We start from the raw sequence: 21646 nt of genomic DNA, 5'->3' as shown, positions 1-21646 counted from the left end.
ATCTAAAGACTTTATTTATCTTCTATTCACGCATGACCACCTATATTAGAATATTAGTGCTATTTTGCTCTATTTATCCACTTGTCATGGCTATTATGTGCTAAGTGCTAAATGGGAGAGTTAGTTGTTTGACATTCCTGGCTTTACAGTGGTACAGTCATGCTTTTATCACAGTTATGTTCGGTTTCTTGTCCAGTCTTTGAATTTTTTTTTTTTTTTTTTTTTTTTTTTAATGTGATTGCATTTTATTGAAGCTCATTTTCACTTCAGGGTTAAAACAAAAAAAGCTAATTATATTCTCCTAATTGTGTCTTTTTCTTTAGAACTGCAATATTATATGTCCCATATGTTCCAATAAAAAATTTATAATTTTGACCCATACAATGTTTTTTTTTTTTTTTTTGGCTATTGATAAAAATATACCTCAGGGACTTAAGATTGGTTTTGTGGTCCATGGTCACATATTTGCAAGGACAGTCGGACTATAAGTCACACCTGAGTATAAGTCGCATCAGTCCAAAAATACGTCATGATAAGGAAAAAAAACATATATATAAGTCGCACTGGACTATAAGTCGCAGGACCAGTCAAACTATGAAAAAAAGTGCGACTTATAGTCCGGAAAATATGGTATGTAAAGGATTTGCCACTGATGATTCAAACACAAGTTTTGGGCAGTGTAGAGTAGAGCTTGTCGTCATTTCTCTGATCACAAATGCAGACATGGTATTATGTTTATGCAGCGTGGTACACAACGCAATGCATAAAAACACAGTGCAAGTCGTTATTTATGTCCCCAACGGAAGCAACAAATGACTCGTTTGTAATGGGTTTTATTGTTTTTGTCTTGTCGTGCTGGGCATACAGTACGTCATCACAGTATGTTGAGAGGCGTAACATTTCCGTAACATGCTTGAGGTATTCAGCCAATCACAATGCACTGGATAGTTGGCCAATTAGAGCCTACCTCGCTTTTTAGACCGATGAGCTTTGTAAAAAACAATGTGTTTCAGAAAAGTGGATCTGACATATTCATGTTTCTCTCCATCTCAAACTTTGTGATGTACCTCTAAAGTGAGCAGAACTGTAGGGTAGGTAGTTCTGCTTTCCTGCTGCGAGCAATCTTTGTTTTGCGTCTGCCTCGACCTCTAGTTCTGCTTCAAAGCGTCTTATTCACAAACAAGAGCTCTGATCTGTGAGGAAAGCTCCCATGTAGCCAGTGCAACTCTGCAACCTCATAGTCACTGACCCAAAATCAGAAATAATACGGATTTGTTTCCATGTCCTTGGTACTGACAAACGTGTTGGTGCTTTTTCACGTTTAATTTTGGTTATTTGTTCTTTTGAAAATTCCCCCAAGGCAGGCTTTGAAGAATGACCCTCATTTACCTGTTCATCCTCTGCGCGTTCGTTGTCTTCAGCCCTTTTGGTGTCACTTTTTAAAACTTTTCTCTTGGTGACCTTGGTCTCTCTGTCCAAGCCCCCGGTTGTTTTGCCGAGATATCACAAAATCGATGGCAAACACAAACTTCCAGACTGCTGATAGGGGCATATTTGCTTGCACCTCCCATGGCTCGCGTGTGTATGCAAGTGGACAATTACTTTAAAAGTGCTTGCTAGCAGGATCGTCTTCCAAAGTTGAGTCTCTAATCCCAACAAGCGCGAATGGGGGCTTTTAGTGGCCACCTTCTTCCGATATTGCACTCAATTTAGCTTTCAAAGGCAAACATAACTATTAAAATGTATTCATAGATGCTAACACTTTCATTTAGCTTATTATAGGGTATAGATTTTAGCTTTCCCACCAAAATGTATACGCGGTCATCCATGTCATTTAAAACCTGTATGGATTTTTCTTTCTTGGAACACAATGTACAATATTTAGTGTGTAATATTTAGTACTTTGTGTGTGTGTGTGTGTGTGTGTGTGTGTGTCTGTGTTTTGTTTCGGATATTTTAAGGTATAAATGTCATTTTTCTTAGTTTTCCTGCCAAAATTAAGTCTTTCCAAACCTGTATGACTTTTTCTTCCCTGGACCACAAAATAAAATGTCTAGATTGTTGTGTATGTATATATATATAATGTATATGTATATGTATGTGTATATATGTATGTGTATATATATATATATATATATATATATATATATATATATATATATATATATATATATATATATATATATATATATATATATATGTATGTATATGTGTTTTAGAGCAGTGTAAACAAAATATATATATATTCTGAATTCTAGAAGAAGTACAGTCAAAGTGGTTTCATAGATGTTTACTCTTTCATTTTATTTCTTATAGGGTAAAATGTAATTTTTTTTATAATTTTCCTGCCAAAATTATAATTATCTTATTATTTATTCACTCTCATGTCTTTCCAAACCCATTTGACGTTTTCTTCCCTGGACTACAAAGATAAAATATTTTTGAACATTTGTATGCATTTTATTTCTATTCATCCCTTTTCTATTTGGGAAAAGAGCAATGTGAACATTTACAAAATATAATATTTTGTGTTTTATGGAAGAGCTTAAGTCAAAGTGGTTTAAAACAACATAAATTATGTTTCTCCTACTTCTTTAAATGTCATTATGGCCTCCCTTGGGTTTGATTTCCTTTCCCTCTAGATTCATCGTGCCTTTGGAATCAGTTCGCCTGCTCGAAAAACAAGTGCATCGCCAAACAGTGGCTCTGTGACGGGGAGGACGACTGTGGTGACGGATTGGACGAAAGCGAAGAAATTTGCGGTAAAACTCTGAAGCGCGGATTTGCATTTAGGCCACACAATGAAAGACTTCCTCTGAGAGGAAGGATATAAATCAAAACGAAAGAGGCGGGAAGAAACATTGGCCTGCGGTTTCATCATAGTGGCGAATTTATGGCCATGCTGTGCTCCTAACAAATGGTCTCTGGACAAAAAATAAAATAAAAATAAAATAAATCAAGTTTTGCAAAGGTCAAACACAAGCAGACTGTTAAACAAGTTCTCAAGACAATGCTTAAACTTGTTGAGTTACTTTTAAGAAAGTTTTTATAAAATAAATATTCATTAATGACAGTGCAGCATGTTGGCTTGAGACTGCGATGCTTAGTCTCTCTAATTCTGACTGTTTTTCTTGGCAGGTTCGACAACATGCACCCCCGGTTTGTTTAGTTGCCCAGGATCGTACGCTTGTGTGCCCAGGAACTGGTTATGTGATGGGGAGAGAGATTGTCCCAATGGAAGCGATGAGCTAGCAGTAGCTGGCTGTGGTAACTTCAATCATGATATGTCCTCTCACAAGACCAGCGACTTCCTCAAACATTTCCCGTTTACACCCCAAACCGCAGTGTAGTAACATAATGGCTGCATTTCGCAATAGAACTGAAGTGAATGCGTCAGTCAAAAGTTTGGGAAAATTTCTAGCTATCTATCATCTGGAACAAAGAACACTAATTAACACCATTGTTGGGTAATAAGGTGCCAAATTGATCCAAAATATGTTATTTTTATCTGCTGTGCCTGAATTTTCAGAACCACAAACAAACTAACTGGGGGTGTGAGAAAAGTCTCAGGTGTCTATTATGTGCTGCTCCTTTTATCCTAACACTTCCCTAATGTTCTGTTTGTTCCTGTTCCTCTCTTTGATAAGCTCCGAACAACACGTGCACTGAGGGCACGTTCCAGTGCCGGAACCAGAACTGCATCCTGCGGCGTTTTGTGTGCGACCATGATGACGACTGCGGAGACGGTTCTGATGAGTCTCTGGAATGCGGTGAGCAACTCTGGTTTCTCGAATCATTAACTTCTGAAAATAATCGTCCCTTTGTGGCCTGTTTAAAATCGGTTGTAATTGTGTTGGTACAACTATTAATTGGACGTTTCAGCGGTTGCAGCAAGTGCAACTCACTGTCCAATACCTCAGGTCTAAGAATAAACAAACTTGCTCAGAATAATAGATTGAACTTTTTTGAAGATGATTCTCACAAACTGGTCCCGGACGCATTTGACCACAAAATCAAGAAGGTAAATTTAGGATTAGAAGCGAAGCATTTTTGCGTAAATGAAGTTGCATACAATTTTTTTTTAATTAATCAATTGTTTATAAATTGGAGTAGAGTACTTTTTTTTAGCAGCATAAAATTAAGTGAGTGAAGTGAAAATGTGCTTAATTAACATTGAAAAATTTCTAAATACAACATTTCTATGGTTTATTTGTCTTAATGTAAAAAATTGTATTTTTTATTTTTGATCATAATAACTGTGCCTTTTTTTTAGAATTGCAGTTTGATATCTCCAATTTGTGACTTTAAATCTCACAATATGACTTTTTCATAATTGACACTTTTTGTTCTCATTATTGACTACATATGTCATAATTGACTTAATTTACACAGGTGTGTATAAATATATATATGATATTCTCAGTGCGACTATTTTCACAATTGTGATTTTATTTAAAAAAAATAATTCTCGTAGTTGTGACTTCATATGTCCCATTTGTGTGTTATATCTCAAAATGTGGCTTTATTTATCTTTAAGTATTTCTCGCAATTGTAATTTTTGTTTTCCACAAGATTTTTTTTTATCTCGCAACGTGGTTTTATATTTTCTACTTCATATCATAAAATGTTCTTTATTTCAATGAGGAACTTGGATTCTACACACTGTTGTGCCTATTGTTATATTCATAGTGATTCTTCTGCTAATAGCACCCTGTATGATGCAATGTATTAGTACTTCTATAATGCGTTCTGTTACAGCGCTCACTACAGGAAATACCTACCAAGCAATGCTACATGTATCCAATCCAGTACAGACCTTTGTTAGGGTTCCAGAGCAGTTGGAGATGAATGTGATTGAAGCTGAGGATTTTCCAACAGATGCTGATAGCTCTACTGGAGATGATTATGTGCACACTTATGAGTTAGAGCCTGAAGACTGAATCTGATATACGTGTGTAATCCTGATTAAGAGTTATACTAACCATTTCTTTATTCCTATTCTGAAAACTGTATAACAGAAATGAATACTAACTGAAGATATATATCACATTTGATTACTGTGTATGAAAGTACATAAGATATGCCCAAGATTGTTCACGATTGTGTAAGACATGTCTTCGACTGTCTTAAAGTGGCCATTGTGAGATTCTGCTCGAGTACGTGAACACATCTTGTGATACAGGACATTGTGTGATAACAGTATGATGTATTCCTTTGAACCTTACTCTATATTCATGGTGTTGCTCAATGCAGTGTGTTATGCTTGATCAGCTAAATATCTGCCAGACATTACGTTGTTTCATTTCCCTATAAAAGTAGCACCCCTTGTACAATAAAGTTGAGCTTAGAATGAACTACACCACTTGTGTGACTCATTCTTGGTTCCCGGGTACCTGCTTTTCTCTGCTCAGATAACCCAACCTGAACCAAAATAATATTTATGATCTCGAAGGCAAGAATATACAATTTATTCTTACACTCGCAATGTGACTATTTCTCACAATCTGTGACTTTGTCTACCAATTTGAATTTTTATATCATAAAATGTAACTATTTCTCTGAATGTGAATTTTTTTTTGCAATTACAATTATTTTGAAAATATGACTCTATATATCGCAATGCTGTTTTATGCTTGTTTTTCAACACCATTTGCAACTTTGTCTCCCATTGTGACATTACATCACAAAATGACTTTCTTGCAGTGCGAGTATTTCTCATAATTGTGACTTTTTTGTGACAGATCTCACAATTGCGAATTTATATCTTACAGTTACTGTATTTCTTGTTTAAACTTTATCTCAATAATAATGGCAACTGAAATATCATGCATAGCTATTTGAAACACCTATTTAATAATACCTATTTTTCTCTCCAGAATATCGTTTATGCAAAGAGGAGGAGTTCCGCTGCGCAGATGGGAGGTGTTTATTGAGAGCCCAATGGGAATGTGATGGTTTCCCCGACTGTCTGGACCAGTCAGATGAACTGCCACTCAACCCAAAGTGTTCCGCTGCAGGCGAGTCCCTCTCATGTGACTGACAGGTTCCCAGGTTCTATCCCATAAGGGATTTGTCAGAACACCTGGTCTTCCCCATTTCTGTCCTGTACCCCTGCCAGTTTCACCTGAGCTGGGCAGAGAGGGGCTGATGAAACTGCTGTGCCTCTGTTCTTCAATTTTTGGTTTTAGGGCAAACCATATGCCATTAATGTTAACAGATGCTATTACTGTTCCCTGCCAAGCTCATTAAGCAACAGTTTTAGGTTTATATTTCTGGGGGGAAATTCAGTTTGCAACATGTTTACAGTACAACTTTAAAACACTAATAAGGCTCTTTTGACTTGGACCAGTAAGCAACACTCTAGCAAGCAAGCAACCATAACACCTACCAACTGCATAGCCAAGTTCCACAAACCCCCTAGAACACCATAGCAAGCATTACAAGTGCTCAAAACACCCTAGCAAGAGTTAAAAAGCACTCAGAAGACCCTAGAGACACATATAACATGCTAAAACAACAAAAGACCACCCTAGTGACTGCATAGCAAAATGCTAAAGCCACCATGAACAGCATACCAACGTGTTAAGAAGCACTAAGAACATCATTGCAACCTTAAAGCACCATATTTTAAACCACCAAGAACATGATAGTGACATGCCAACAACAACAACAACAACAAAACATTTAGAACACCAAAGTGCTAAGATATACTCAGAACACCCTAGCAACACTCTAGCAATGTGTTGAAAACCTTCGAGAATACTCAGCAACATAGCAACTTCAAGCTAAAAATCACTCAGAACACCCTAGCAACCACATATCAACATAGAAACAACCTACAATAGAACACCCTAGCAACCACATCAAAATGTGGTTAAAACCTTCCAGAATACTCAGTAGCATCACAATGTAGGCATAGCCATATGCTAAAAAGCACTCAGAACGCCCTAGCAACAACTGTAGGTAAGGCATAGAAACGTGCTACAGTCTGTCAGGAGCACCCTAGCAACCACTTGAGTTCTATGTTTCTTATCTGATGGTTTTGTTGATTTTTGTCTCCCCTTTTTTTTCTCGCTGCTCCATGTTTTAGAAAGTTTGTGCAATGGGTCGGTTTTCATGTGCGCAAACGGCCGTTGCGTTCCGCTGGGGAGCGTGTGTAATCAGCGCGACGACTGCGGGGACCGATCTGACGAGAGGAACTGCAATGTTAACGAGTGTTTAAACCGTAAAGTCAGCGGCTGTACCCAGGACTGTCAAGACCTACCTGTGGGATACAAGGTGTGTACGAAAGCACATTTTTCACACTGTTTCTTTTTACGTATTAAGCGTCTGGTTCAACTCAAGTTCCATTCCACGCTAAAGACATCCACACATGAAACTACGGCCTACAAATACGAAAGAATGTTTTTGTTTTTCCAACGAATCTTCACTAAACCTCATTAGCAGGCCTTAGTAGCTACGACAATATTGGGTAAGTCTACGCAAACAAATCGTTCAAAGTAATAATATGTTTACATTCCACAGAGGTTTATAGTACTAAGCGCTAAATCCGTGGAGAATGTTATGATATCATTTCTAGTCAGTTCACAATGTTTAACCGGTGAATGTGTAAACAAGAGTGCTAAAACACGTATGCTAGCTATTTAGCGCTTGAAAAAATCAATTGAGGTAGTGAACAGCAGGGGAATGACATGTAAGACAGACACACACACACACACACACACACACAAACAGTGTGCGTTTTCAGTGGGAGAAAGACACACACACACAGAGAGAGAGAGAGAGAGTGGCAGATTGAACAGCTTCATTTGGCAGATGTCTCGGAATGCTGGGCCGGTCCTTTGACAGCCACACTGACTTAAAAAACAGGCAGTCAAGGACACAGAACTTACTAGAACTTTGTTTCTCTTGCTTGTTTTAGCTTTTGTTACCACACAATTAAAATATAAAGCATATTTCTAATGAATGACTAATGACTAAACTAATGGTCTAGAAACGTTGTAAACATCGTTTTGCTTCACCGCTCACTTCCTGTCCATTAGTCTCTCATTAGTTTAGATCGACTTGTACATAAATTTGCCATGGTCATTTTCCAACTAAAAGTCAAATAGAAAATTTGATTAAGAAATTATAAAATTATTCAAATAAAGTTACATATTCAAATTTTATTTTGGAAAAAAAAAAAAAAAACAGATATTTCAGATAAATAAAGTTTTTATTGACCATTAAGACTTCTTGCATTTCAATTTTATTTAATTTTTTTAGTAATATAATGTGAGTAAGAAACATATGAAAAGTAAGAAATACTTGACGACAGGCCGTTGAATTATTAGAAAAATAATGCACATCTAAAGTGGTGATGCGGCCACAATGCGAAGCCGCACAACAAATTGATAAGATTATATATTTTGAAATGAAAATGTAATATAACGAAAAAAACAATACATATCATATATTATTTTGTGCTGAAATAACCCATACATGTTCTTGGTAGATCTCTGTGAGATTCACACACAAATCCTTTTTGTATTTTCTTCTCTAGTGTACGTGCTGGCCGGGGTTTCGTCTGAAAAACGACGGTAGGACTTGCATTGACGTGGACGAATGTTCCGAAAACTTTCCCTGCAGTCACCAGTGCATCAACAACTATGGGTCTTTTCACTGCCTGTGTGCCGATGGGTATCAGCGTCCCGCCAGTAACCCGCACAGCTGCAGGTCTCTCTCAGGTACTCTTCTCAATTGAGTGGCACAGGTGTGAATGAGCTCCCGTGGACCCTCTGAAAGACTTTACTATCACTCTTGCCTAGAAACGCCACACACAGGCGAGAACATGCATACTGAGCCTAGTTGTGACTTATATTTAGAGGAAAGCAACAGGAGGTTGAAGACAATTAGTTAATCAGCTGGAGATGAGCTCCGATTGGCTAAGAACAGATCCAAGTGTGACATATGGTGTCTGCCTGCAGTTATTTACTGTATAAAAGAAAGACACTTTCATATTCTCTCATTTAGTTTTCACTTGCAAACACCACTGACATGAAAAGAAGCTGCTTATAAAATCTGTCAAAGACCACCACTGCATTGAGATTGCCTTTTTAACATAGTACTATGGTAGTACTATGACTGCATTAAGAAAGACTGTCAACCATGTTACATAATATATATATATATATTTTAATTTCCATTAATAAGCTACTCTATAAATTATATTTAAAACGGTATTTAATGATAATGACATCATACTACTTTCACAAAGCAAATCTTTGCATCTTAAAATATCAACACTGTTACCTTGAACATGTTTTGAGAACAATCGCTAATTTATTAAGAAAGATAATACCATTGAAATATACGCATAATTATATAATATTTTTGAATATTTTTAATGTTTTAAATAAGAAAAGTTTTACTGCTATATCTTTTTAGTGTCTTAAAATATGAACACTGTTACCATACTATTGTATAGTGCGCAACTGATATGTATATGTAATATAATTAAAATATTCAAATAATTATTTACTATTTAAAGTATTTTGTAATATTTTAAACACTTTTTTTATCTAAAGAAAATCAAGTTTTAATGCTTTAACATTTTAAAGTGCCTTAAAAAGTCAACCGTTACCTTTTTTTTTTTTTAAATAGTGAACAATTGATAATTGAGAAATATATGTATAGATGAGTTTTGTATTTTATGGCCTTGAGCACTTTCAGCATGAAAACCAAAATTTTCAACCCTGTTACCATCATTCATTTTTATGTTTCAGAAGGCATAATTACATCTCAAAATATATATTAAATATATTATATATTATATATTGCCCAATCCACTAAATTGACACTAAACACATCATATGTACTCGTAAAATTTTTTCCATAGTATACTCATAGAATTAAAAATACAACAAACATCTGTCAGCATATATCAATGTACCACTTGATCCCTGTACCACCACAACACTGTTTTGTAAGTGTCTCTCATTCAAAGAAATGTGCCTACACACACAAACACACAGATTCAAATAATAAAGCTCTGTTTGTGTATGACTGACAAGTCGAAGTCCCAGTCTTGACAGGAAGTGGATATTCGAGTGTTGGCAGCTCACAGGAAATCGATTTCAAGTCATCAAACTGAAGTTGCAGTCATGTCTTGCATCCAGAATAATTCATATAGCAACACAAACACTTATTTTAAGTGTTCGTATTACATCCGTATAACGGAATATTACAAAATCCTAAGTATTATTGTTCACTTATAGCCACTTATACACTTATAGCCGTGTAATTTATATAATATTTATTTTATTTGTATTTATTTATTTATTTTAAGAAATGTTATGGGGAAAAAGTTTTCTTAAATGAAAAAAAAACATATATATATATATATATATATATATATATATATATATATATATATATATATATATATATATATATATATATATATATATATATATATATATAAATGAAATACAATAAAATATCATTAAATGTTTAACATTTTATGCATTGCATTGAATAAAATTAAATTAAATTAAATATAAAAATAAAATAAAAATAGGATAAGTATAGATTTTATTTATTTATATAAAATATATAAATAAAAATGTATTAAATAATTAAAATTGCATTAAATAAAATATAAACATTTTTAATAATTTATTTTCTTTTTCAGCGGAGGAACCTTTTCTTATTCTTGCTGACCATCATGAAATCCGAAAGATCAGTCTGGATGGATCAAACTACACTCTTCTAAAACAGGTATGATGGATAAAGCTCCCTTAAACATAACATTTTACTTATACAGTTGTTAAAAATCTCTTTTTATAACCATTATTTTAATTTGCGTGCACACATATGCCATCCTGTTTAACTCAAACTCTTAAGTGTGTTCCCATGTCATTTCCTACTTATTTCTTAAAAAAAAAAAAGATGATCACAGCATATGGATCTTAATATAGACACAACATCCAAAAGCTCATATGAAACTACACTATCAACAGCCACCTGTGTTGCTTTATAGAAATTCACAAGCTCAAATTAAGCCTGAAACAGCATTTTAGACACTTGATTGAAGTGAACATCAACGTCCTGGAATATCAGCACACGGAAAAGGTCATATTGTGACTGGAATCACAACTATTTTCCACTTAGTATTGAAAAATGATGAGGTGTGAGTTATGGCTCCTTCTCAGCTGGTAAAATATGTAATTATAGTAGTGGTTATTAATGAAGACATCAGTAATTGTCTTTAAATCTGTATGAAGCTGCTTGTCAATGCAAAAGGAGCCATGACGGATCTGACTTTGAAGGGACCGTCGGATGAGAAAGTCTTTCACAGCCCTCGGGTGAAGAAATTGAGCGGCTTGCCATCGAAGGAGCAGTTAAAAACGCACGCTTGGGTTGATTCATCAGTCTGGAACTCCATCAGTTTGATTTAAAAGGTCTGGTCCAGCAAATTAGATCTGAACGCGGCGAGGGGTTTGAGTGAACGAGACAGAACGACAGAGAGAGAGATGGGAGAATGTGAAAGACCCCTACTGAGAAAGTGATTGGCTATGGGCCTGGTAGTGCATGATGGGAATTTTTTGTCAGCCGGAGGAAGTCTCGCTCTTATTTCTAAGCGAACTTAGTGAAAATAAAAAGAATTAGAAAGGTATTGAGAAAGCAGCGGGAAGATGCTGTAACGAGTGGGTATGGACTATAAAAGAGGAGTGTTTTGATATTTGGCTTTTTTTATTATATTTTGTGAGTAATGGCATCCAAATTCCTCCATTTGCTTAAATTAAATGGTTTGAATGGATTAAATAGAGTGTTGATTGCAGCTGGACTAGGAGATAAATACTCACGGTGGCAAAGAAAGTTTTAATCCTGTCCCCTATACTTAAAAAAAAAATATATATATATCTATCAATGGCATTATATCAGAAATAAACATGCAAACACGGTAATGACAAAAAGAAGTAAAATACTTTGAAAACCTAAAACAATTGCCTCAAAAACAAAGAAAATAATTACACATTTTTCTATCTTGAAATTAATAATAAATTACATTGTTATATAAGATTGAAATTATTTAATACTTATTTTTATATATTTTTTATTTTTTTTTATTTATTTATTTATTTTTGGTGGAGGGAAAGGAGAACTAAATTACTAATATACATAATATGTATATATGATATATATACATATTAAAATGAATAGGTAATTACAGGGTTAATTTATATACTAGTATAACATTTCTTAATGTATTTTTTTTTGTTAGATTTTTTTCTTTCTTTTTATTTTATTTTTAATATAAGTTGTAGTAATTGTATTTGCTTTTGTCATTGTATTAGTTTTCCTCTAGTTTTCCTTAGATTTTTCTAGCTTCTTATTTAGGTTTTATATATTTTTATTTCAGTTTTTGTTATTTTAGTACTTTAATAACTGTTTTCTTCCCTGGAGCAACATTTCTCATTTTTGTTTTCCTTTAATTTTAGTTAATTATAATAATACTAAAAAATAATTATAATACTTATTTAATATTAAAAGTATTATAAAATGTTTTTCTTTCAAATTCATTTAGACAAATGGTCTAATATGTCTCGCTATTTGAAATATTATTTTTCAAGTGAAGTGAAAAATGAGAATTTATCCACTGTTAAAAAAAAATATAAAAAAAAATAAAGAAAATTCCTCTGACTTTCCTGCCCTTTAAAATCTCATCTGTCAGTCTCAATGTTTGCCTGTCTCTCTCTCTGTCTGTCTTTATCTCTGCAGGGACTCAGTAATGTCATCTCTCTAGACTTTGACTACAGGAAGGAGTTGATCTATTGGATTGACACTAGCAGGCCCAGCGGACGCAGAATAAACAGAATGCGCCTGAATGGAAGTGACCTCAAGGTACATCCGTGAGTGTGTGTGTGTTTATGTTGAATTACTCTTGAAATAACCCAGAATTGCCCGGATTTACATATGCAAATACCCTCTGTCCCTGGGTAAATTTGATTCATGTCACCTCTGAATAGGGGTAATTTTTATTGCGTAATTGATGGTTTCCAATGGGGGGAAGTAGATATATCACGTCACTCCAACAAATAAATAAAAGCTTTTTTTCTGAGAATAACTGGTATTTCTGGTATGAAATGAGTTGGGGTTAAAATGATAGACCATGTGGTGTGTGTGTGTTTGTGAGGCTGTCTGTCTTCATACTACTCTCCATCAATGCCCTTGCGTATATTACTCAGGGCGGAAAACAGCCATAGTGTTCCAGCCTTGCCCTGCTGGGCCGCCAGAGCTCGTTATGTTTAATATCGAGCCATAATGGCTCATTAAGCTTGATTGAACTCTGGATCTTGAACTGATTTATGGTAGTGTGCTATAGTACTGAGAAAAAAGAGAGAGAGGGAGAGGTAGAGCTTCTGTAAAGGCAAGGCAGCAAAAAAAGTGGCAAAGGTAAAAATGTTCTTGGTAAATGCTTTGAATGATTGCAAATGAGCCTGATTCTCCAGAGACATCTAAAGAGATTGGAAGTGTTGTGGTTTTCACCGTTTCACAGGTGTTATGAATATTCAGTATAATGTGCCTGTCAAAATACTGTAGTAGCAGTACCAGTTTCGACCATTGGGGGCACAATTTAGTTTTTCCACAAGATCAGTTTGATCTCAACGTTGTGGGTATTTTAGGTCATTGACAATCTTTTCTACGCAATCACACATCCTTTTAATATTAATTAAGCAATAATGTATATTATGTAAATTATCGCGAATTGTGCCATGCAACTCATTGTTTGGGTTTGTTTGTAGTATTACCTGTTTTGCATCCCTTAGTTTTCGAATTTCCTGGTTTAAACTGCATTGTTAAGAGAACAAAAAAGCATTGATATGTTTAATTATTTTTTCCAGCAAAAAAAAAAAAATGTAATATACCAGTTAATACAATGTTTTGTTAACATCATTAAGTATATAAAAAAGAATTTTAATATATTTCGCTTTTCAACAAAACCTTTAAATTGAACTGTATACAGAACAGCAATGCAAAATATTAGTATAAAACAAGCAACAAATAAAGTGACATTTATTATTATAAACAACAAGCCTTAATTAGTTTATTTAAAGCAAAATGTGGAAAATGCACTATATAAATAAATTTAGGCTCATGTACTGTACCTATTCGGCACAAATCAAAATCTGCGTGCAATGCATTATTTTGACTTAACTGACTTGGTAATTGAATTTGCGACATTTAGTTGCTATTGTTTTGCTTACCCAGTTCATATTTTTTGTACACTTTCACCCCATGGTGTATTACCTGAAGATGCTAGTTTCCCTGGGGAGCACAGCATCTACAAAACCTGTGAAGATGTCAAAATTCATCATGGCTAGGCTAGTTTTAATTAGTGCTGATGGTACGACCCAGTCTGAGGCAAAATGTCTTTAATATTCATCTCTAATATTCATCAGCTTGCAGAATGTTACTCTTACTCTTAAAGAGCTAGGCAGGGGGCACCAGCAACCAGGAGCGAAAATGATTAAAAGCGCTGGATTATCCGCCAGCTGGGAAGAGTATTGTTTATGCCAAACAGGCAGTTTCTGTAATCAGAATGAGCAGTGAAATTATCTAAAGTGCCTTTTTTAAAACTACTTCTTTTGGGAACTTTTCTTTCCATTTTTGGGGAGTTTGATGTGCTGAGTTAATGAGCGGTTATGTAGCCCGCTGATAATAAGCAATGATGTACAATAATTATTTAAAGTCTAGCTCAGTGGTTCCCTTGGTTTTAGAACCCAAATTCTTCTTTTACAGTTGAGAGTTTATAGGTTGCTAATAGAACTACTTATCTGGAGTTTATTATAGCTTTGACTTTATCACTGCAAAGAAAGAAAGCTCCTTCACACCCAAATATATCCTGCGCTTGCAAGTTGTTGAGTGTTGTCGCTGTAATTTGACTTTTTGCAGTGAAAATTAGCTAATTTGCTGGCTAACTGCTATGCTAACTATTTTTGTGGACTTGCAAGTCACTAGTTGAGAACTCTGCATCTAGATATTAAAATAGCCTTGAGTTTTTTTGTTTTTTTTTGAAAAAAAAGAAAGCCCATTCACCCCCACTTTATCATACATTTACAAGTTCATTGTAGGTTAGCTAGATAATCTAGAGATTATCATAGCCTTGAAATTTTTATTTTATTTGAAGAAACAAAATCCCCTCACACCCAAGTTTATCTTACATTTACAAGTCGTTGAATGTTTTTGTTGTTGTAGTTTTTGCAATGAAAACTTGTTAATTTACTGGCTAAATACTATGCTAGCTATTTTTGTGGACCTGCAAACCACCAGTAAAGAAACAAATAATCCAGAATTTAGTTTATATGAACATATTTCTGTTTGTTTCTGGTTAAAAATTAGCATTTAAATTCCTGTCATGACAATAACTTTTGGCAGAAACAATAAAGCCTTACTTTTATATGACTTTACCAGCAAATGCACAGCTGCATCTCACAATCGCCATTCTGAACTTTTCTGCTAGGAAGCATTTGTTCCCTGTGGTACTGGCTGTGGATAAATCTGTGTGAATAACTGGCCAAAAGAGACCAACTGTGCTTGACTGCTGTTTTCTCAGGTGGTTCACAGGACGTCGGTCCCCAGTGCTCTCTCTGTGGACTGGATCGGCAAGAACTTGTACTGGTGTGACGGCGAGAGAAAGACCCTCGAGGTGGCGAAAGCTAATGGACTCTACCCGACTGTACTGCTGAGGACTGGATTGAAAAATCCTACCTCTCTGGCTCTCGACACTCTCATGGGGTAAATGATGCTTATTCTTGCCTATTGTTCGCAATCCCAGAACGCATTGATTTTGAGTACACTTTTAAAAAGCACTACACCATAAAAAGCCATTTATTCCCATGGTGCCTTAGATTTGTGTTCTGGATCGACTGCTGCGAGCAACCCCAAATTGGACGGATTGGGATGGACGGCAGCAAGCCACGTGTCATAATCGATACAGAATTGCGTTCTCCGTCAGCCTTGACCCTTGACCACATCAACAAAAGGATCTACTGGGCCGACGAGAACCATATCTTATTTTCAAATATGGATGGTACAAAAAGACACAAAGGTAAGTTTCGCCTTGTCTCAAATGTTATCTTGTCTTGTTTCGAATTGTCCTCAATTAGATCTCTCAATCCCAATTTCCAGTCCCAATCAAGGACATAGGTGGCGTAACTGGTCTCACACTGTTTGAGGACTTCATCTACTGGAGCGACCAGAAGTCAAAAACCCTCAGTCGCTCGCACAAGACGTCCGGCGGCCAACATACAGAACTCCTCAGCTCCTGGCAAACCATTCGAGACATTAAAGTCTACCATCCGCTCCGCCAGCCTGACGGTATTACAGCGAGAAGCTCTTGTCAGCTTGGATAAGTTTTCAGAAGACTTTTTGTGCTAGAGTCATGTTTTTTTGGCCTTGTTTTTATTGTTCGCTGTTTGTCCTCAGTGCCAAAGCATCAGTGTCAGGTGACTAATGGAGGGTGCAGTCACCTATGTCTTCTTTCCCCTGGTGGGGGATACAAGTGCGCTTGCCCTACGCACTTTTACCTGGCGAACGACAATAAAACCTGTCTGTCTAACTGCACCGCAAGTCAGGTGTGACTTTTTAATTACTTTAGGAGCAAGAATAAGGGTTTCTCTGTAGCTCAACTACTCTTTGAACAACTTTCAACTACCAATTATATCCAGTGTGCTACTCAAGTTGTTCAAAAGGTTATTTCTGTGTGCGTTTAGTTCCGCTGTGGTACGGATGAGTGTATTCCCTTCTGGTGGAAATGCGACACCGTGGATGACTGCGGAGATGGATCCGATGAGCCGGCAGATTGCCGTAAGTAACCAAACATGGTGGAAGTCAGCCAAACTGTTTAAGCTGGTGAAAAGTTCATTATTGTAGTGCCTTGTAGTGTTTATAGGAATCAAAATCTAGTAACTGTCCTACCTAAGCCGCGTTTCCACCGCAGGAACTTTACCCAGGAACTAGGGACTTTGGCCTTGTACTAGGTGTGTTTCCACCGCAGGAACCAGAAACTAAATAAAGTTCCAGGTAAAAAAAATGCCCCTCAGAAAGTCCCTGCTGGCGAGGTGGTACTTTTTCAAAGTTCTGGAACTTCCGGGGGCGGGACTTGAACACTAAGCATGCTGATGAATTGAGTTCACGCAGCATTGTGATTTCAACCACCATTTATTCTGATCATTTTCAAAATATCACTGTTATTATGTAATGAAATGTAATTTTAAAAGTATTTCAGGCGAGAATGTAGTTGTTTAAAACTGAAATCTATGGTTTATTTATAAAGACAGAGCCTATTTAAAAATGTGTTTCGCAGATTTCGAAGATGTGAGCTCCACGCGATCAGCGAGAGCTCAGTGATTATGGATCTGCCGAGAGCAGTCTCACCTCGGCTATAGACCTTCTCACATGTGCCACTGGCACTGATGTCTCTTTAATGGTTAAACATAAAATATCATTCGTTTTGGGTAAATCTATCAGGTAATCTTTGGTTAGTATTCAATTTATGTACATGATAAAATTAAAATAAAGTTTTTGGACATCACACTCCCGAGTTGAATGCGCAAATTCCGAACTACCGAGGATTCCTGGTACAGATGTTCCGGGCAATTTCGGTGGAACCGTGGCACTAGAAAGCCTTTTAAGGGATCATAGGTGAGTTTCCAAATTGGAAGGCAGAATTGAATGTATTCATTTCAGAATGCAATTTAAAAAAATAATATTAATGATTGAATTTTTTAGAATTGTTAGTATTTAGAGTTGTTGTGTTGGTAGCTTAGCAACGTGCTAACATCAGACTGTTGGAATCCCTTCTTATTTGCGTCGAAAGCTCCTTAGGTTGAGAGATTCAATCCTGATAATTCACTTCAATATATATTCAAGTTGTGAACTTTAAGTGTCTTTAAGCGACTCCACGATCAATTATGATTTCTTTAGGCTCAACTGAAAGGAAGAAATTATTTAGACACTTGAGCCAATTATTCTTTGAGTTTTGGACAGGAAAATCTTTTTGTGACAACTTATTCCTGTAATTTTGCTTGCTGGTTCATGGAGCGTTTATTTCTGAATAAAGCTCTGTCTGTCATCAAGGTTATATTCAAGTGTTTCTTCTTTGAATATTTCTTTGAATGGGTCATTGTAATGTGCTAGCACTTGCTTGATTGAGAGGTGAATTGTCTAGCTCACTGCAAAGAGCTGCAGAAACGGAACAGGATTTGTGAAGTATTTGTTATCTCGACTTGCAGTTTAATCGCACATTGAGATTTTACTGAGATGCAATAGCTGACAACGAAACAAAAGACATTTGTGTTGAATCTCCAGGAAAAAAAGAAAGGCACCTTTCTATAGTATGTTCTTTCCTTCTATGCAACACAATATGTCTTTCTGAGTTTCTGCCTGTGTTTAGTTCTATCTCTGTCTTTTCTGTCTTTATCTTAATTGTATGGTCATTTAGCTGAACAGTTGCTCATTTAGGCTATGTTTACATTAGTGCGTTTCCTTTTAAAACTGTTTTAAAACGAAAATGATCCTCGTCAATACTAGCATTTTTAACGCATTTCAGAAACTATCTCCATCCACACTACTCAGACCAAAAATGCATGTCACATGACCATTCATGCATGTACACCAATGAGCATGATGTTATTGCGCGATATGGGTAGCTACACCATCGTTTTCAAAAGTCTCCTTTTTGGTCTATTTACAATGATAAACAACGCTGGAGTTTTCAAACTAAAACAGGGTCTTCAGCGTTTTTTTTAATCTCCATCTAAAACGCGGGGGTAGTGTAAAAGACAGGCGTAACCATAGCAAAACTTTAACATTTTAAAACGAAAATGCACTAGTGTAAACGTAGGATTATTCACTCATTTACTCTGATTATTTACTTGTTCTTTGAAATTACTTTTGTTCTATTTGTTTGTTCATTTATTCTGTCTTGGCATCTTTCATTTCATGTTTATTTGTCATTATTTGTTTATTCCGTATGATTTTCAGTCATTTCTTTCATTTGTTTATTTACTTGTTCATTCACTCATTCTTCTTCATTATGTCTGTTTGCCTTTGAATCTTTGTCCTTATCATTTTTTTTGTTATGTTCTTATTTATTTGCTCTTTTTTGTCTTTCTGTCTGTTTAAAATTTTCTTTCTTTCTTTCTTTCTTTCTTTCTTTCTTTCTTTCTTTCTTTCTTTCTTTCTTTCTTTCTTTCTTTCTTTCTTTCTTTCTTTCTTTCTTTCTTTTCTTGTTCATATATTAGTTTTTTTCTTCTGCTTCCAGCGGAGTTTAAATGCCAGCCCGGAAGGTTCCAGTGCGGAACAGGTTTGTGTGCCCTCCCTCCCTTCATCTGTGATGGAGAGAACGACTGCGGAGACAACTCCGATGAAGCCAACTGTGGTAATTATAGATTGATGGATGGATAAATGGAGACCAAGCGTAATGCAGTATGATGTATCATGCAGTGATATCCTTGCTTTTATTTGCTTTCAGACTCATATATCTGCCTGTCTGGCCAGTTTAAGTGCACTCACCGGCAGAAGTGCATCCCTGTAAACCTGCGCTGTAATGGACAAGATGACTGCGGAGATGGTGAAGATGAAACCGATTGTCGTAAGAGACACTAGGACTCATTTTCTCTCTCTCTTTCTCTCTCAGATTTGACATAGATAACAATGAACTGCATTCATTTTCTTTGTTCCTTGACTCCTGTTGAGCTAGATTTCCCTTCAGGAGAGGAAAAACAAACGAAAGTGAGAGCAAGAGAGGTCAGAAATGGATGAAATCTCCCTCTTTATGACTTCTCAATGTGTATACTGGCTCGTGAAAGTCAAACTCAAGACGGATTCGACTAAATGTTTGAGAACTTTGAATCGGTCGATGAGAAAAGTGCCAGGCGAGGAGCCTAGTAAACATTGGCAAAAGTTTTTTTTTGTTTTGTTTTGTTTAGTTTTTTCTTCATCATTCCTCGGCTGCAGAGTGCTTTCAAAAGAATTTCTGGAGGGGAATTTAGGACAGCAGTGAGAAAAGTGAGAAAGTAAGAAAGTGAGGTAGACTCACTAACCAGGAAGCAAAGAAGCCGTCTTGTCACCTTCAGAAGTCAGGCTGGAGTAATCATTACTTTGTACGACGGGTATTTGAATCCCAGTCCAAATGCAAGTCTTATTTTAGGTGGTGGTACAGAAGGAGGAGACTGGCAGAAGTTAATGCGCCCGCTCAGATCTGAATCCTCCATTTGAAACCACAGCAGGAGCCTAATTTCTCACTCCTCCCCAGAGTCGAGTATCTGGCTGGGTTTTGATAAGACGCCCGGTTCTGGTATGCCCTTATGGGAGAGCGAAGAAGAGAAGCTGTCTGTCTTCTCTGAGAGAGAATCCGAAAGATATAAATAAAAATCAAGGAAAATCATTAACGGCGTTGGATGGGACGGAGCCCAGAGGGGCCACAGAACTCTAAGAGGCTTTGAGGGGGTCTGACGGATCCAGGGGAGCTGAGCTCAGCCCTGGGCACTGATTAGCCAAACAGAGGGAGGGTTTAACAGGGATAATCGCATATGGAGCATGGCATTAGAGGCCGGCTTTAGATGCCCCCCAAAGGAGAAAGAGCACTGTGGGTCAGGATTTCTGCTCCACCACCGGGAATGTCTGGTCTGGGCTTAGCTTAATTTAGCGAGCAGCGGTCTGAGATCTGAGAAGAAAGAAGTTGTGGTTACTCAGACCAACAGTGTATATTATTGTTTAAAGGAAATATAAAATGATTCGAAATCAATCCTGGTGGACCTTTAAAGTTCCCCAGGAATTTGTATGATCCATAATTTAACCTCAAATTCAAAAGTAAAAGATATACATTTATACACACATACACTTAGGCATAACATTGTTCAACTATCAGTCAGAATTTAGAGTAATAATGATTTGTGTGTGTGTGTGTGTGTGTTTATGCTCAACAAGACTTTATTTAGTGTATTTGATCAAAAGTAGCGTATAAACAGTAATTATTGTGAAATTAGTTCTGGGCAACGGCTAATTGAATAAAAATAAACATTTTTGTTTCAATAATGTATGTGTTTCTACTGTGTATATTTATTTTGTATATATAAATACACACACATGCATGTGTATATATATTTAATTTATATTTTTTATTTATTAAATATATCTATATATACAGTGTGTTTATATATATATATATATACAGTGTGTTATATATATATATATATATATATTATGTGAATATAAATATATATTATGTGAATATAAATATATACATGTAAAAACACTCACCTAAAGGATTATTAGGAACACCATACTAATACTGTGTTTGACCCCCTTTCGCCTTCAGAACTCTCTTAATTCTGCATGGCATTGATTCAACAAGGTGCTGAAAGCATTCTTTAGAGATGTTGGCCCATATTGATAGGATAGCATCTTGCAGTTGCTGGAGATTTGTGGGATGCACATTCAGGGCAAGAAGCTTCCGTTCCACCACATCCCAAAGATGCTCTATTGGGTTGAGATCTGGTGACTGTGGGGGCCATTTGAGTAAAGTGAACTCATTGTCATGTTCAAGAAACCAATTTGAAATGATTCGAGCTTTGTGACATGGTGCATTATCCTGCTA

General features: G+C 36.1%; 1 protein-coding gene across 1 annotated transcript in view; it reads left to right on the top strand.

Moving 5' to 3' along the window:
• LOC113064818 (low-density lipoprotein receptor-related protein 1B) overlaps positions 1 to 21646 on the top strand; it is a 207079-nt gene that overhangs the window by 141391 nt on the left and 44042 nt on the right. Inside the window, exons 51-65 of the mRNA XM_026235763.1 lie at positions 2643 to 2762; positions 3139 to 3267; positions 3648 to 3770; positions 5877 to 6017; positions 7091 to 7278; positions 8543 to 8726; positions 10673 to 10758; positions 12763 to 12885; positions 15599 to 15780; positions 15894 to 16093; positions 16174 to 16362; positions 16471 to 16619; positions 16758 to 16851; positions 19310 to 19426; positions 19520 to 19639. Coding sequence (XP_026091548.1) covers positions 2643 to 2762; positions 3139 to 3267; positions 3648 to 3770; positions 5877 to 6017; positions 7091 to 7278; positions 8543 to 8726; positions 10673 to 10758; positions 12763 to 12885; positions 15599 to 15780; positions 15894 to 16093; positions 16174 to 16362; positions 16471 to 16619; positions 16758 to 16851; positions 19310 to 19426; positions 19520 to 19639 — 2145 coding nt within the window. The remainder of the gene's footprint in view (positions 1 to 2642; positions 2763 to 3138; positions 3268 to 3647; positions 3771 to 5876; positions 6018 to 7090; positions 7279 to 8542; positions 8727 to 10672; positions 10759 to 12762; positions 12886 to 15598; positions 15781 to 15893; positions 16094 to 16173; positions 16363 to 16470; positions 16620 to 16757; positions 16852 to 19309; positions 19427 to 19519; positions 19640 to 21646) is intronic.

This window comes from Carassius auratus, chromosome 47, assembly GCF_003368295.1.
Source record: "Carassius auratus strain Wakin chromosome 47, ASM336829v1, whole genome shotgun sequence".
Lineage (NCBI taxonomy): Eukaryota > Metazoa > Chordata > Actinopteri > Cypriniformes > Cyprinidae > Carassius > Carassius auratus.
The sequence above is the reverse complement of the archived record's forward strand: the minus strand, read 5'-3'. Positions and strand labels throughout refer to the sequence as shown.